The sequence below is a fragment of the Pantherophis guttatus genome, chromosome 2 (assembly GCF_059756535.1).
Source record: "Pantherophis guttatus breed Tessera chromosome 2, ASM5975653v1, whole genome shotgun sequence".
Classification (NCBI taxonomy): domain Eukaryota; kingdom Metazoa; phylum Chordata; class Lepidosauria; order Squamata; family Colubridae; genus Pantherophis; species Pantherophis guttatus.
The window spans coordinates 36,145,042-36,163,456 of record NC_142064.1 but is presented as its reverse complement, the minus strand read 5'-3'; the positions used below and the strand labels follow the sequence as shown (position 1 = coordinate 36,163,456).

General features: G+C 37.1%; 1 protein-coding gene across 4 annotated transcripts in view; it reads left to right on the top strand.

Moving 5' to 3' along the window:
• ARHGEF28 (Rho guanine nucleotide exchange factor 28) overlaps positions 1 to 18,415 on the top strand; it is a 144,730-nt gene that overhangs the window by 104,351 nt on the left and 21,964 nt on the right. For all 4 annotated transcript variants that reach the window (XR_015732105.1, XM_034441149.3, XM_034441152.3 and 1 more), the window contains 12 exons: positions 1,156 to 1,303; positions 1,391 to 1,512; positions 2,273 to 2,413; positions 3,655 to 3,905; positions 4,861 to 4,983; positions 6,298 to 6,415; positions 8,306 to 8,560; positions 10,076 to 10,152; positions 11,815 to 11,993; positions 12,644 to 12,732; positions 13,328 to 13,510; positions 16,773 to 16,892. Coding sequence is in view for 3 of the 4 variants with exons in the window: in XM_034441149.3 (XP_034297040.2) it covers positions 1,156 to 1,303; positions 1,391 to 1,512; positions 2,273 to 2,413; positions 3,655 to 3,905; positions 4,861 to 4,983; positions 6,298 to 6,415; positions 8,306 to 8,560; positions 10,076 to 10,152; positions 11,815 to 11,993; positions 12,644 to 12,732; positions 13,328 to 13,510; positions 16,773 to 16,892 (1,806 nt within the window). In the remaining variant the exon portion in view is untranslated. The remainder of the gene's footprint in view (positions 1 to 1,155; positions 1,304 to 1,390; positions 1,513 to 2,272; positions 2,414 to 3,654; positions 3,906 to 4,860; positions 4,984 to 6,297; positions 6,416 to 8,305; positions 8,561 to 10,075; positions 10,153 to 11,814; positions 11,994 to 12,643; positions 12,733 to 13,327; positions 13,511 to 16,772; positions 16,893 to 18,415) is intronic.

Sequence of the window (18,415 nt, the reverse complement as noted above, 5' to 3'; positions counted from 1 at the left end):
AAGAGAGAAGCAACCTGGAATTAAAGAGAAACTTCCTAACAGCGAGGACAATTAACCAGTGAAACGGTTAATCGACGATCCCTTCCAGCTCATTCATTCTAAATCATCTCAAAGGTTCTTGTTATTTTTAATGTGGCAGGAAGATGAAATTATTAAATATAAATAATCATATTAAGACTTTTAATGGTATTTAAGCTTAACATATTTTAAATCAGATTTAGTTTTGGCCCTGACTTCCTTCATTTTTAAGTGTGGTTTGTAATATGCAATTCAGAGACTAGTGATGCCCCTCAGCTCATTATGTATGTTAGCTCTAAATTAAGACTTGGAAAATTGGACTTTCCTCCAATTTTGATTGAACCAGATTACAGATTATAATAAAACTTTGACTTTTAAAATACTGTTCAATATTTTTGAACAACTACATGAACTCTTCAGATAATATTTCCATCAACTTCATTTGTGTAAGTTGATAGAAGTATTAAAGCGATTTTAAAAAATATGAAATTGAATGCTGAAATTGGAGCTATGAAATATGTTTTAGTAATCACAGATAGAGATAGAAACAATATTCTTTTCATAAATCTAAAATATTGCAGTGTTACAATAATATTTGCAAATAGCATTTCATTTTGAAAAATAAATATTTATCCATGCTCTGTATCAAAAGACTTTTCAGTTATATTTCAATTTGATATATGTCTACTTATATATATATATATCATATTAAATTCAGTGGGACAGTTATTAATATATTAGATTTAGAATGTGGCTGCAAAGGCAGTTTATGTTATGTTATGAATGTATACCAATCAAAGGATACAATGGATGACTAAAAACATTTTTATTAGCTATTTACTGGAGGAATATAGGAAGCAGCTGTACAGTCATACATTTGACTGTCAAAGACAATATTGTTTAAATAGATTGGCAGTTATTCTCCAATATTTCTGAGATGAATGTGATCCTGGGATGTTTCATGCAGCTCATGAAGTGAGCTTTAGTTCACAAAAGTTTATGGCTTTTAATCTAATTTGTTAGGTGCTACTAGACTCCTCCTGATTTTGTGGATTTTCGGCATACAAGAGAAGTCTGTCTCTAACACATGGATGGAATACATTGCTAAAATCTAACACCATATTTTTGATTTTCCAGATCTATCATTCAGAGATACTCCACAGCCAGCATTCTTGGCAACTCTGCCTTCTACCACAATTCCCATTGGAGTATCCCTTATGAAAAAGGAAGCATTACAGCAACAACACTCCTTATCCAGAAGCGTTCCAAGTACCACATCTGAAAGGTAGACAACAGTTTCTGATGTCTCTCAGTTTAAAAAAATCTTTCCAAGTGAAACACTATATTTCTATGATTTTTTTTTTATCCATAGAAAGAGTATGTCCTCATTGGAGCCAGATACTAATACCAGCACTTGGAGATTTAGGTCACACTCTGAAGAGCTGCTGCAAACTTTAGGGTCTGCTTCATCTGTTGACTCTTTTATAATTGAAGGTAAACTGGGAACTTTGTGTGATAACATTCACACGAAAAAATACGATATTAATAACAAACAATATTGAATTACCCTACATTAAAAAAAATAAAAGGGATTAATTGGTGTTCATGTTATGATGAGACATGGCTCAAAATTTAGAGATTATTAGCATTGTACAGCTGATCAAAACTTTTTTTCAGATACTTAAAAATGTTGGAAATTTTTAACAGGTGCCATCATTGTATTCCTTTAAAGTGTCTACTTAAAACTGAATATACATTTGCCAGTACTACAGGATTATTGTGTTTCTTGAGCAGGAAGTAAATGAATGAAGTGTTAGTTCCTTCATAAGTGCTCACCAAAGTTTCCAAGCAATGCCAAAGAGATTTTCAGATAAAGAGTAGTGAAACTGGATATGGTTTATCATATTCTTTCCCTCTTAACAAGATTAACCTTTTGCAAACTCAGTGACACTTAAATTTTTCCTTAACAGAATATAACATTCTTATTCATTTTGGGATCTCCATTTTTAAAGTAAAGTGCATCCCATTAAATGCTACCATTAAAAAAAAAGGATTTTATACTGAAGATCCACAACATTATTAAAAATTCATAACTATATCTCCAGATTCATAGATTCATTACTATCAGTACTTCTTGGAAGTATTAAAAATCAGCCCACAAACCAATCCTGGAATATATTTTAATTGTTTAATTGGTACCTGAATTTAACTTGCCTATTTTTTATGTTTAAGAATGGCTTTTATCTTGTTATAGATGATGTTGATGCCTCTTTATGGAATGACCTCAGCACTGATACATTGGAATTTGAGGCAGAATCTTGGAGTCTGGTTGTAGAGCCTGGGTTTTGTAACCAACAAGAAAAGGATGTTATCAAGCGACAAGATGTAATCTTTGGTTAGTTTGCTATAGTATCCTCTATGTTTCTATATAGATGGTTGGGAGAGAAAATGTAAAACAGCCTTCTCTAAATTGGTGGTCACAGTAGATGTGATATATTCTACCAGCAGGATTTGATAATAGGAATTGTAATCTAAAATATATGCTGGAATCAATAGTGAAAATAAAATTAAAAAATGCACACTAGTTTCAGAACTTATATTTTATTTTTGTCTTTGTAACAGTCTGAGAAAGTGAGAGGAGTCATACTCCATTTGTATTCAATGTTACCTCAGTTGTGCAGTAATCTGATAAACTGTTATATAATATTCTTAATGGATCTTTTAAAACAAAATTAAAGACATTTTTAACCCACCTTTATCATTTCTTATAAATAACTCAAAGCAGTGAACATATCTAATCCTTGCTCCCAGGGTTGGGATTCTACCGGTTTGGATGGGTTTGGGTGAATTGGTAGCTCTGACGATTAGCTGAGACTGCCCGCCCTCCCGCGCTTTACTTACTTTATCTTTGCAGATGATTAGGGCAGCAGAGCAGATTGTGCACATGCTCACAGAGCGTGACTGGCACGCGCACACACACAAATCACGCGATCACCGAACTGGTTGTTAAACCAGAAGGATTCCACCACTGCTTGCTCCTCTTATTTTTTCCACAACAACATCTGAGGCAGCTGGGCTGAGAGGAGAGAAAGAGAGAGAATGAACCAAAGTTATTTAGCTGGCTTTCATGACTAAAGCAGGACTAGAACTCACAGTTTTTTCTAGCCTGGTGCTTTAGTCACTTCATCAAAGGCAATCAAATTAATCAAACATCTAAGTGCCTAAACCACTAGACCAAACTGGCTGTCATCTAATAAGAGTATTTGGACAGAATGGTAGGATATGCTGAATAAGTGCAGAGTGCTTTTATTTAGGATTATAGGCAAACAGCCATGAATCCCCCCCCCCCCCGCGTGCTGCATTGTGTTCTTTCTTCCCATGTTATTTTGTTCCAAGCAGTTTGTCACAGTTTTGAGTGTATACTTAGATTCTGTGGGCTTTAATCCCCATCTCCTCTTTTCATTTTGTTTTCTTGCTAAAGATGCATTTATACTTCTGCAAACCTTAGGTGTTCCCTAATGTCCTGATAGCATCCCTCATTTCGTAAATGGATCTTCAATGTAATAAATAAATATAGAGAGAATCTACTGTAAAATATATCTACCATGACATTTAATTTTATGTTTTTTTATGTAGAACTAATGCAAACAGAAGTGCACCACATCCATACCCTGTTCATCATGTCCAAAATATTCAGAAAAGGGATGAAAGAAGAACTACAGCTGGACCATAGCACAGTGGACAAAATATTCCCTTGCTTAGATGAACTGCTAGAACTTCACCAGCAGTTCTTCTGTAGGATGAAGGAAAGGCGACAGCTCTCAAGTCAGGAGGGAAGTGACAGAAATTTTGTGATCAGCAAAATTGGAGATGTCCTTGTGCAGCAGGTAGAGCACTGAAAAGAATTGTACTTTCAACGAAGTGTTTGTGAAGATATAGTCATTCTAAGAGAAACCATTTGCTTAGTAATTGTTCAGAGTTAAAATATGGCTGAATAAGGGGGTTTTATGACGACTCTTCACTGTTCTGACCATTGCAGTGGATCAGTAGTCATGTGATCACGAGGCAGGCGCTTGATGCCCAGCGCGGTCACATGATCAACATTTTCTGCTGACATTCCACAAGCAAAGTCAAGGGAAAGTAGGCAGGAAGTCAGAAATTGTTCCCATACTACATTCTGTAGTGCCTGTCCACAGCACCCCCCCACCAATAGCACTCATGCTCCAGAATGCCTGCTTGCGATACTCCTGCAGCACCCATGTACCTTTGTACACTCCAGAGCCCCAGCCTGAGGCACCCCTCCCCCCCCATGTGTGCCTGTATCAGAAATACCCAATTCTCACCCACAGTTAGCACCTGTTTGACTGGTACTCTCATCTTTTCCCACTTAATGACATGTGTGGTCCTGGACTTAGGACAACAACTGGAACTGTCAGGATTGCCCTTGCTAAGGGATGCCATCCTGTGATATTACACTTTATGATTGAATTGCTTAGTGATGGAAATTGTGGCCGCTCTTGCCTTGATAAGCCAATGATTATCTATATATCCATTTATTACAATCCTGATCCAACCACATCTCCCCTAAACAGATGATAATCCTGAAAGAGGAAGGCCTTAACCTTCCTTTGCCAACATTTTCAAGGTGTTTGAAATGCTTCCCTTTCTCTAGCAATTGTGTGACATGTCCCAGTCCAAAATGCTTTTCCACTGCTCCAAATAGATTGGTGGTGAAGGGAAAGAAATCTGTTTGGTGAGTTGGAAAACTAATTTGCTACATATCCAGTATGCAGCATAGTGACAGTTCTACCACTACTCTATTGAGTCGTTACTATTTTTCAGTTTTCGGAAGAGAATGCAAGAAAAATGAAGACAATCTACGGGGAGTTTTGTAGTCACCAGAAAGAAGCAGTTAGCCTTTTTAAAGAATTGCAGCAAAACAAAAAATTCCAGAACTTCATCAAAGTAAGTTGATAATATCTATCTCAGTTGCACAAAAGTTTATCTAGTTTAGGAGAACTGTTAACATGAGAAGTGGTACAGCACATTAGCTTAGAATTCTAATAAATAGTTCAAAAATAGTTTTTCCTAAGTATACCACAAGATGGCTCTATTTTAGTGCAGTATGGTGGATAATACTTTCAGAATTGTAAGAATTGCAGCCAATGGATATATATATCCTGTGTCACATAAGAGGTTTCCATTTATACAAAACAGTTTTCTTACTTTTTACTTTTTGTCAAGGTTTTCAAAGTGGAGAGTGAGTTTCTAAGCAAAGGGAAAATCCAATCCTATTCTATATTTTATTCTGTGGTGGATAAAACTCATTAAATTTCGGGCAATGTAAAAAAGACATTGAATGTTTTAAGGCAGAGGAATTGGACATTGTACTAATAGAATAAAATGAACAAATAAATAAACACACAGCTCTTTTATAGAAGTTGTCTTCTATTTTTATTAAAGTACAAAGTATTATTAAAGTAATTATAGACACCATTATTTTCATTTCAAAACAGGGCTTGTCATTAAAGCCTTATTAAAAAAAATTAACAAACTGAACTATCTTTAGTGTTTCTGATTATTTGAATAATTAAAAAAAACACAATTACATGCATTGGCTTATTTGCTGTTGGCTTATTTGTACTTAGTTACAAATAAGATAATAAATTACCTATCCCATTCCAATGGGAGGGATCCATAGTAGAAATAAAAGCTTTTTTAAAAAATTATATACATATAACAATATGCTTTGTTAGTATTTTATTTCTTTTATTGTTTCCTCTGGATGTTTAGACCACCTACAGGCTTTTGTGATTCATTGGAGTGGGGGACTAGCAACTTCCATGAGGGGATGGAGAAAAAGTCAAAGTGGCAATCACAGCAGCCCAATTGAAGCCCAACCCTTTGTGTTGGTGTGCAGCATTGATAAACATACAAAAGAGATGTGTTATTGATAGTCTTGCTATCAAAATGGCTCTAGCCATCTTTACTTTTATTTATTTTTTTTACCATCCCAGGCCATTTCCTTTGCCATATCCACTGTAGATAATTTATTCAAAATTATTATAAAATCCCTTAGTCTTTTTCCTGCATCAGCCTTATAACATGGCAAAATGAAGTGACTAATAGCTTAATATCAGATGTATTCAAGCAAGAAATAAAACACGTAGAAGATTCTCTTCCTTCACCCAAGCAGAGAGGCTTTAAAATCTGAGAGACATTTTATAAGATCTAGCAAACTTGAAAACTGTATATTAAAAGTGAAATCTCTTCTTAAAGCTGCGGAACAGCAATCTTTTGGCCCGGCGTCGAGGAATCCCAGAATGCATTTTGCTAGTCACTCAAAGAATCACAAAGTACCCAGTTCTGGTAGAAAGAATATTACAGTATACCAAAGGTAAGCAATAATTTTCTACCTGCTCCATGAATAAATCTTATGGTGTGCTTAGCTAAGTAACATCAAAGCATCAACGTTATTTTTAAAATTTCCTATAAAAATATTTCCTTTTACAAATTTGTAATACTTTTATATGTTTTCAGATTTTGCTTATTTTGCAATTTTAACTTTTTTTGCAATAAATGAAAAGGAGATCTGTTTCATATATTTGTTATTTATTTATTTGTTAAATGTATTTCCCTCCTACTCTCTAAGCGGTTTACAAAAGTAAAAAGGAAGAAATGAAAAGAGTGTAAACCGAAGTAAAATAATAATAAAATAAACAATGAAATGGAACACAACCAGTAGTTGGTTCCACTTACCTTTGCTACCGGTTTGGAACTGGAAGTGTGTGCGTGTGCGCGCTCACTTTGCACGCACGGGGTGCTTCTGCGCATGGGCAGAGCATCAGTGATGGTGTCCGGGCGGGTGGACGGAGCCTCCCACCGCCACCACTATCATTTTGCCTGAACGGGGCAAATGGTAGAAACCCACCACTGAACACAACAAGAATACATTGATATGGTAGCAAAAAGATCAATATGATAACAAAAAGATGAACAGGTGGAGAGCAGAGAACAAGGGAGGGGAGATGGAGTCTGCTATCAATCCATCAATAAAATGTGCTCCTCTATTATATTGTTTTTTATTGGAGAATTACAACAAAGTAAGCAGAGTAAGCTCCTAATCTTGAAAAAAATTACCTGAAATATGGTAAAGATTCTAGTCCACATAGCCTGGGCATTCGGGTTGGGGAAGGCTGTTGTAGCTAATCAGTGGCCAATGAGGGGCCTTTGGAACAACAAGACCTGGCGATGTCATCCAGTGGTGTTAGGGGGCAACCAATGGTTTCTTGTGCCAAATTAATCACTCTCTGTAGTGCCTTCCTGTTCGCAGCTGTTGAACCAGCGTACCATACTGTTATACAGTAGCAACTGCAGTGATTGCTTAACCACCACAGCAAAAAAAAAAAAAAAAAAGATTGTAAAATTAGATGTAACTCACTGAACAACCTTGCTTTTTAGCAACATAAATTCTGGTCCCTTATTGTGGTTGTAAGCCAAGGGTTCCCTGTATAAACTCTTTACTTATTTTGGACTTAAGCCTTGTTTTTCTCTTCATTGCTTTGTTAATAGATCCGGCCTATTTTTGTCAAGGTCAACTCCTTTACTCTCTACACTGGGAACAGCTCACCATGAGGCTTAGACATTTCCTTAAATATATGCCATAATGAATTGCTGTTCCATAATCCATCTGGCAAATATAATATTTTTCAGAGAAATGCCATGAATTGATAGAATCGGCCAATTTCATAGAGCCTGTCTCAAAAAATTTGTCCAGTAAACAAAGGTGTGAGTAGAGGATGAGATGGTGGGAAGAAAAAGAAGTGGAAGCAAGTCTGATTATGGTCTTAGGTTCTATACTCTGAGCTCATGGTTCTACCAGAACAATGCAGTAAATCTAGCATCACGTGGTAACACTCAGAGATTAATGTGGCAACATCATGGATGGTTCTTCTAAACCATGGGTGTCAAATTTGCTGTGCCACGTTGCTGTCACGTGACATTTCACGACGTTTCCCCCATTCGTAGAGCTGGGGTGGCCGTGGCCTGCATGTGACGTATCTGGCCCATGGGCTGCCAGTTTGACACCCCTGTTCTAAACAATAAATGAATTTTCAGATGTCTGCTTTTTAAAGCAGCAAAATTTTGATTTTAGAATTCCATGGGTCATGAACCATTCACAAAACAGATTTGAAAATAATACTCTGTCTCTTTCTTATGAGAATCCATTCTAAATATTTAAGGAGAAGGGTTTGCTAACAATAGGCGCCTCTTTGTTTTTATACAGAAGGAACAGAAGAACACCAAGATTTATGTAGAGCCCTTAACCTTATCAAGGATATGATTGCAGCAGTTGATTTGCAAGTCAGTGAATACGAAAAGAAACAGAAGTTGCTGGAGATTTTCAGTAAAGTTGAGAACAAAACATATACCAAACTGAAAAATGGACATGTTTTCAGGAAACAAGATTTGATCAAGAAACAGAGGACACTTTTGTACGAAGGCTTAGTCTACTGGAAGACAGCTACAGGACGTTTCAAAGGTTATTGAAATTCAAATTCCTTGTATATTTTCAGTGGTGCATCATCATCTGTATTTTTCTAAAGAAAGTTAGTTTTTAACATGTTAAGTTGCTAAAGATATAGAAAATGTCTTGGGAGTATAGATAGGATAGCAATATGTTGATTAAGTTTAAAACCTTGGCATTTTCTCTCACTAATTTTCCCCAGAGTTAAGTTTGTCTGAATCCTTTATTTCCTGTCATAAAAGTAAGAAATCAGTTGATCTGATTGTAATGCACCCAACACTAGCAATCTGTTTTCTAATACAGTATGAAATCACATTAGAACATTAAACCTGCTCTAATGTTAGGTGTAAAATTATATCTTGTTAAACAATAATAATAAAATTATTATTGTTTAATAAAATTAAATAATAATTATTATTTAATAAAATTATATCAAGTTAAATTTATTTCATTAGCCTAACTAGTACACTGTAAAGGTAAAGGTTCCCCTCGCACATATGTGCTAGTCGTTCCCGACTCTAGGAGGCAGTGCTTATCTCCTTTTCAAAGCTGAAGAGCCTGCGCTGTCCGAAGACGTTTCCATGGTCATGTGGCCGGCATAACTAAATGCCAAAGGCTCACGGAATGCTGTTATCTTCCCACCAAAGGTGGTCCCTATTTTTCTACTTGCATTTTTTGCGTGCTTTCTAACTGGTAGGTTGGCAGAAGCTGGGACAAGTAACGGGAGCTCATCCCGTTACACGGTGCTAGGGATTCGAACCCCTGAACTGCTGACCTTTTGATCGACAAGCTCAGTGTCTTAGCCACTGAGCCACCGCGTCACTCACAAGTACACTGTAGTAATGAAAAAAAGAAGCACACAATTAAGAAAATAATAAAATCATGTACATATGTTGACTCTGAAATAACAAGCTTATGCTCAGATTATGATTACATCTGGGAAAGGGTCCAAGTGAAAAATTTAACAGATAGACAGACTGAAGCAAGTGAAATGAAAACTGAAGCAACTAGATGAACTGGTTGTATTACCCTGACTCTGGTACAAATAATCCTCATTTAGCAGCCATAATTGAGACTGCTAAGTCAGTCATTAAGGGAAGTGGTCGCTAAGCAAAACCACAACAGCATATGATTTTACTTCAGCTTTCCTTTGCTTTACTAGCCTGTGTAGCTTGTAATTATGATAGTAATCATCAATCAACTGTGAACAGCATAAACTTTTTCATTATTGTATTTGCAAATTCTCGGTAAATGAGAATTACCTGTATTAAATGACGATTACCTGTATTAAAATATAAAATGTAAACCAAAAATTCTTAAAGTGAAGAAATATATTAATAGCTATATTAGTTGGTATTGTTTCAAAATACTGATGTCCTAATCCTAATCAGTGCACCTGGTGAATCTATGAATGTTGTACTGTGTACTGTGATGTGAATGTTTTTAAAGAATTGAATTTATTTTCATTTGATTTTTTTGATATGTTATGAACGATTGGTCTATAATAGCAATTTTCATTTTTTTTAAAAGACATTTTAGCGCTCCTTCTAAATGATGTGATGTTGTTTTTACAAGAAAAAGATCAGAAATATATATTTGCAGCTGTTGTAAGTATGAATGTTTAAAAACGCTTTAAATTATCTTAAGTGGGAAATTGTGCCTTTTATAAAAATAATATTCAATCAAAATTAAGCATTATAGATGGCAATCTTGAGTCTGTGTAAATTTGGATAAATTTCTGTTCAAGTCATTGAAAGAAAATAGATATTTAGTAGCACATTTTCTCAAATTTCTAAAATGATAAATGAATTTGAAGATTCCCTTAATGATTCATACTAATGATTTCATAGCAGATTAGGCAAAATATAATTACACTCTTTACTAAATGGTGAGGGGCACTGTAGCATTTCTGAGGTTGGGCAGATTGCCAAGCACTTGAATTTTGTTCATATGTCTGCACGGTGCTGCATGACCATAACTTTGAAACCAAGTCACAAGAAGCTTTTGGCGGGATCTTGCATGCGCAAATCGTCATTTATGACATCCGGGCTGATGGGCGTAGCCTCCCGCCGCTTTTACTACCGGTTCTAAAGAACCGGACAGAACCGGGAACAACCCACCACTGTAACAAACCCATACATGTTAAAGATTATTCTAGATAATATAATGGATAGATATTAAATGCAGGACAGATTGAGGAATATTTAGACACAATGCACCTTAGAAAGGGTATAGAACAGAGGTGGGTTTCAGCAGGTTCTAACCAGTTCTGGAGAACCGGTAGCGGAAATTTTGAGTAGTTCGGAAAGTCGGTAAATACCACCTCTGACTGGCCCCGCCATCTATTCTCTGCCTCCCGAGTCCCAGCTGATCGGGAGGAAATGGGGATTTTGCAGTAACCTTCCCCTGGAGTGGGGATTTTACAGTATCATTCTTCTGTCACGCCCACCACACCACGCCACGCCCACCACACCACACCCACAGAACCGGTAGTAAAATTTTTTGAAACCCACCACTGGTATAGAAGAACAAAAGAAAGCTCCCAATAAACTAATTATTGAAGAGGAAACAAAAAGAGCAACACAGATGTTAAAATTCAATAACCAGGACCAGGTGGGCTTTTTATGTATTATAAGACATTACTTGAAATTCTGATTAAGCTATTAACTTAGGTAATGAATGAGATTCAACAGGGTCAAGCAATTTCATCCTCCTGCTTTAATTTCTGTGTTATTTAGTGAGGACTATTACAGGCTGTTCAGAGTCATACAGACCTGTTTTGTTACTTAATGCACATAACAAGCTTTTCAACAGCAATATTTGCAAAAAGACTAATAAATTTCTAACTGGATTGATACATCCTGATCATGCTGGATTTATCCTGACATGAGGGATAATGCTTTGTATATATTTTGAATGATGTTATAGTGAAAGGACAAGCTATTTGTCCTTTGCTCTTGTGAGATGTGCTAATGTGAGAAAGCTTGCTCTTTCTCACATTATTTACCTTTGTTCAAAAAAAAAAAAATACACACCAACAAAATAATGTTTCCAGAAATAGCTGGCATAGTGTTACATTGAAATGATCAGAGGTCTCCAACCTTGGCAACTTTTAAGACTTGTGGACTTCAGGGTGGCTGAGGAATTCTGGGAGTTGAAGTCCACAAGTCTTAAAGTTGCTAAGATTGGAGACCCCTGATTTAGATGGCCAGTCAGATCCTTTTACTCAGAATATACTATACTGTGATTTGCATTTTTTTTTTCTATAGGACCAGAAGCCTGCTGTTATAGCTCTTCAGAAACTTATTGTCAGAGAGGTAGCCAATGAAGAGAGAGGGATGTTCTTGATCAGTGCATCCTCCACAGGACCTGAGATGTATGAAATTCATACTAGTTCCAAAGAGGAACGCAGTCACTGGATGAGGCAAATTCAAGAAGCAGTGGAAAGGTACATACTGGAACATTGTTGCCGCTTGCTAACCCTTTCTTTATTTTAATGTAAAAATTCTCCCTAGAAATGCTTGTTAACTACATTCTACCAAAATAACATACACATGACAAATCTTTGAAACATATAAAAATTTGAAGATTCTGAGACTTGATTTGATGGACTTGAACTGCATCTTGCTGTCAGCAGTGCCTGTTATAAAATGAAGTCATATGTCTTCCCAGGTCAAGCTATTTGGGATAGTTAAATGGCAGTATGACTTGGGATCTGCTCTGCTAGGGAGGACAGGAATAGTAAGGCACCATCTTTATTGCAGTTTAGTGTTGTTGGTAAGCACGTCATTTATGATGTCATGTCCGGCCTGATTTTTAGAGTAAATGGTGGCCAACTGCTTAAATTTTTATTTTTGTTCAATATTTATTTCTGTTCAATTTTTATTTCTGTTCAATATTTCTTACTCAGTGGACAAAATGTGAAAAGAAAATATATCTGCTAACCTGATCAAATTATAAATATCTCTACCATAACCCTTTTAAATTAACCCTATTAAATTAGTATGAGTGAAGCTGACTTTTCCAAATGGATTCCTGTATATAATGAAAAAATATAAGATTGCTTTAATCTGTTTTGCTTATATGGCATCACTGAAGTTGTCCGGAAGAAGAAGGCAAAATAGGTGATTCTGACGAGGACCGAAAAATAACTGAAGCCAGAGCAGCCAAAATCCAAAAATGTCAAGGTATAATGTAATGTTTTCTGGCACTTTAAAACCAATACATTAGAGTGGAGATAGTCTTAAGAAAGGATGTCCCTTCCTCCATTAGACATTTTATAAACATGTCTGTGCATTAGGATTTCCTACCCAGCACTGTTTCCTCATTGTGAAGTACCATGTTTCCCCGAAAATAAGACCCTGACTTATATTTTTTTTTAACCCCAAAATAAGCGCTTGGCCTTATTTTCAGGGAGATCTTATTATTTTGGGGCATGTGGAGCAAGATAGGGCTCCTCTTGCAGTCTTACCTGATTTCCAGCTCTGCGTTTAAATATTTTTGGGGAGGGCTTATTTTCTGGGGGAGGCTTATTTTAGTGCATGTGCTCAAAAGACCGATTGGGCTTATTATCAGGGAATGTCTTATTTTTGGGGAAACAGGGTAACTATAATGTGTTCGTGGTTGCTTCACTAGGGTTGGGATTGCATGCAATTCATAATACAAATACCAAATTTTAAAATGAAGATAATAATATGGATAATTATGGTTCCAGCATAAATAAGTAATAATTACAATCACCATACCTTTTAATCTTAATAGTGCATGATTTTTTTGGTATAGTACTCTTGAATAATCAAGACCAGCAGATCTGTAACTACTTAGAAGAGAAGCTTAATATCTATGCAAAACTTGGAACTATGAGTGGTTTTGAAGAAGTTCATGCGGAACCACATCTACTTATTAAACCCGACTCTGGAGAAACTCCTCAAGTGGCCTCACTTCTGGCAGCAGCTCTCAAAGAAGGTAAGTCTTTGTCTACATATAAAGTATTTTTTCCAAGGACATCTCCTCCCCATCTGCCCCTTATCACACTTCTTAGGATTTTAATTAATTTCAGGTTTAAAAGTTGGAAAACAGGCACTCAGAATTCTCCCCAAATGTGATCATAGTAGCTCCAAAATACTTAACTCTTGTTCTGAATGAGCCAGCCACTATGGAAAATAGTATGGTTTTCTTTAAACTCTGTTGTATGGAACTCTTAAAAGGATTTTTAAAATTAATTAACTAGGAAACCCTGTAAGTGACTCTAGACCCGTGCTGGGCTTTGAATACTGCGTTACTCTCCATGGCTTTCTGTTTGAAATTCAGAACCTATACCAGTGATGGCTAACCTTTTTCGGACCAAGTGCCCAAAGGGCCTGAATTCCCAAAATGCAATGCATGCGTGTGCCCCGTGTGCCCCCGTGTGCCCCCCACCCCCGGCATGCGCATGTGCCCCCCTGCATGCACCCCACCCTCCGCATGTGCGGCAAAGCACCAAAGACCAGCTGCCTGGCGGAAAGTGTGTGCGCATGCTCGGCGGAGCTGGATTGGGGCGACGGCTCGCGTACCCACAGAGAGGGTGCTGTGTGCCACCTCAGGCACGAGTGCCATAGGTTCGCCATTACCGACCTATAGGCTCCATGTGCCTCTGACCCTTTTTTGAACCCCTTTTTTGAACAGAATTAATAAGACTTATTAATTTGTGTATCTAAAAGAGAGAACAGAAAGAACGTATTCCAAATTAAGACCTACATCCTCAAAAGGTCTATGTATGTGATATTAAAATATTATTATTTTACCATTATGTCCTTGGATACTAAAAATAATACTCAAACAAAAACCAAGATTAACCTTGAGATACCTGATTTACTCAAATTAAGAATTTAAACCTTTTTTCCACACATTTATATCCTTGGTGATACATCCCCTAGATAAGGACATCTACTAACCAATAAAGGATGCACTTCTCTTCCTTTGGATTGAATTTATTTTGAGATTATAAATTAGGAAAATCTTCATAAGAATGTCTAAATATTTGATGGCACATTTACTCATATTGGTAAACTGGTGGTTCATTCTTTCTTTCTTTTACTTATACATTGTGGCCTTTCATTCTATTTGCTTCTAGAAATAGTCTACCCTTCATACTTCATATACCTGCTACACGCCCAGCTAAGTGTTAGTGCAGATTTATCTTTTGATTACCTGAATATTATTAGGCTTCTTGAAACTCTTGTTTAATTATAGATGACAGAAAATAATATTTCCAAGCCACTTTAATTAATATATTACTTCAAAAAGTAGGCATGATATTCTCTCCAGGCTTTGTAATGTTGTCTTATTAATAGGAGGTAACCTAGAAAGCAGTTGCTTTAAATCAGTTGCAGGACTGTCTTTGATATTTACATCTGCCAAATTAGATTCAGGCTCTCAAATCCTAACAATGCATGTTCAAATAACTTTGAGATTTCCTACTTTGATATGGAATTGGGTGATCTTAACGTTCATCAGAAAGCATCTTGCTGTTCCTACTGAAGCTTATACCTTGCCTTCCGGTCATTGCACAGGAGGTCTTCATATGGGGATGGTCATGGTTTCCAAGTTTTTCCCTCCTGAAGGCAAGGTGGCTTGGTTTAGTCAAAAAGTAAAGATTACAGATTACAGATTAACAGAGATGGAAGGGACCTTATAGGTCATCTAGTCCAACCCTTTCTCTGACAAATGGCAGTCCAAACTTTTCTTGATTAAGAATGATTAAGCTCCCACAACTTGCGAAGGCAAACTGTTCCATTGGTTGATTGTTCTCATTGTCAGAAAGTTCCTTCTCATTTCCTTGGTCAGTTTCCATCCATTATTCCTTGTCTGGCCTTCAGGTGCTTTGGAAAACAGCTTGACCCCTCCTCTCTGTGGCAGCCCCTCAAATAATGGAACTCCCCTGGTCATGCCTCCCCTGGTCCTTCTCTTCACTAGACTAGCCATGCCCAGTTCATGTGACCGTTCTTCATATGTTTTAGTCTCCAGTCCCCTAATCATCCTGGTTGCTCTCCTCTGCACTTTTTCTAGAGTCTCAACATCTTTTTTATAGTGTGGTGACCAAAACTGGATGCAGTACTCTAGGTGTGGTCTTACTAGGGCTTTATTGAGTGGTATTAGTACCTCACTTGATCTTGCTTGTATCCCCCTATTAATGCAATTTAGGATTGCATTAGATTTGTCTTATCACTTTTTGAATGTGTTATTTATATTTTAGGAACTTTGAATGTTTAAACATTTCTAGGTGTTTAATGGTTGACATGTTAATATTACATGGTTAAATTTTAATAGATTTTTTTAAAAATATGCTGAACTGAGTCAGTTGAACTTTATTCACTGTGATGAGATTGTGATGAAGGTTGTACATTACCAGTAGACCTGATGTCCCTCCCCAAAGAGAAGTTTTTAATAGATTTTGTATCCCTTATAAATCATGCATTACAAAAATCGTTTGGAGGTGGGAGAAACTTCTAATGTAATTTACCGGATTCCCTGCATGGATTGCTCCTGTGAGTATGTAGGACAGACGGGAAGGAAACTAAGCATCAGATTGCAAGAACACAAGTGAGCGATTAGATGAGGAGACCCAAAATCATTGGTAGCCTCACATTGCAACGAACAAGGGCATATATTCAATTTTGCAGCCAATAAGATTGTTGGCCAAGCAGGGACAAAAATAGCCAGGGAAATGATGGAAGCCTGGGAAATGGGCCCCTTGTCAGTCAACAGGAGTGCTGATTTACCACTAGCTTACTAGATATGTAGAAGCCAAGGCATGGCAGGACAAGGAAACAACAATCAATGATTTAATAGCTGTCCATCAACATCCCAGTTAACAACTAAAAGTCACACACCGCCAGGCACCACATAAATATATGCATAGAACAGCTGAGTGACCACATTCTGGCGAGAGAAACGCTCCCTGAGGATGGGCTCCAGCACAAGTCCGAAAGCTTGGAAGACTAAAATACACTATTAAGTGTAGCTAAATTTTGACATGTTATATGTAATCTGTTATATCTAATTGGTTAATCACTATCAGTCATATGTGTATGAACGATATACCATACGATTGATACTTATCGGCTGATCATTGACCACAATAAAAATCTCCTTTTCCTTCTTTCTCCTCCTTTTCTTATAAGTGATATAAGAATTACTGTTTACCTTGTAGACACAATCAACATCTAAATGTTTGCTTTTGTTGCAGCGGAAAACCTTCATACAGCAGTAGCATCATTGCAAACAAAAGACTTAAAGGAAGAGAATGTTGGTGACTCATGTTTGACAAATCTTAGTGAAACTGAAGCCTGTGAACCTTTCACTGATTGTTAGTAAGAGCTAATATTTTTAATCGTCCACTGCTTAAATATATTTACCATGATAGTTTCAAAATACGAAAATATAAAAAATCTAATACAATATATAAAGATACTTTCTAGAAGAATTAGATATGTCACTGGTACTTGCATTGCTGACATAAATGTTTCAATCTGGTATATGCTAATATGAAGCCCTATAAACTGTGAATGGATTTAGTCAACTCAATACTTATTATTGCAAAAATTGAGAACTATTAATCTGAGACACTGATTGAATGACTTGTATGCCATGTTTATTCATATGCTTGGAGATTACTTGAAAAAAATAATCTGGCCTTGAAGTCTTAAATATACCGTATTTTCCGGCGTATAAGATGACTGGGCGTATAAGACGACCCCCAACTTTTCCTGTTAAAATATAGGGTTTGGGCTATACTCGCCATATAAGACTACCCCTCTTCCAATGCACACCAAATAAAAATTAAAAAACATCAACTGGCTCACCTACAATGTAAAAGCAGCTGTGCTAGACCCAAAATGGCCCCTGCAACAAGCAGGAACCTCACACAGCCACAAAAAGCCCCCCCCAAAAACTTTCACACTCTAAACACACACAACACAACACAACTGGCTCACCCACAATGTAAAAGCAGCTGTGCTAGTCCCAAAATGGCCCCTGCAACAAGCAGGAACCTCACACAGCCACAAAAAGTCCAAAAAACCAACTTTCACACTTTACACATACAAAATTCCACATACAGCTTTGTGAGATTTTGTGTGTTTGTGTAGTTAGAGTGAAACACTACAGAAACACACTAAATCTCAGAAAGCTGCACAAACATTATTTTATTTTATTTTATTTTAATTTTTATATGAAAGCTAAATTTAAAACTTCCTAAACTTTAAATGGCTAGGTCTAAAAAAGAACAACTAAAAAAACCCCAATTGACTATTTTTTTTAAAGCTCCCAAAGGGGAAAAAACCTTACCCAATAGAACAGGGGTCTCTAACCTTGGCAACTTTAAGACTTGTAGACTTCAACTCCCAGAATTCCTCAGCCAACTTTGCTTTGCTGGCTGAGGAATTCTGGGAGCTGAAGTCCACAACTCCCTGCTTGCTTGATTTCAGGCAGGGAGTTAGTTGCTGATGGAATAGATTCAGGCAAGCGAAGCAAGGCAAGCGTTGGGACTAGCAGCTGAGGTAAGCAAGCTGGAGGGGGAAAACTTTTTATCTTTTACATGGCTCTGGCCATCCCAGCTGAGTTGCAGGGAACTCAGCTGGGATGGGATCGACCGTCAGAGCTGGGACCGTCAGAGCCATGGTTCTGGCGATCCCAGCTGAGTTGCAGGGAACTCATCTGGGATCGTCAGAGCTGGGATCGTCAGAGTAAAAGGGAAAAAACTTTTTTTCTTTTACATGGTTTCTGGCGATCCCAGCTGAGTTGCAGGGAACTCAGCTGGGATCGTCAGAGCTGGGATCGACTGTCAGAGCTGGGACCGTCAGAGCCATTTAAGGCTCGTCAGAGCCTTTC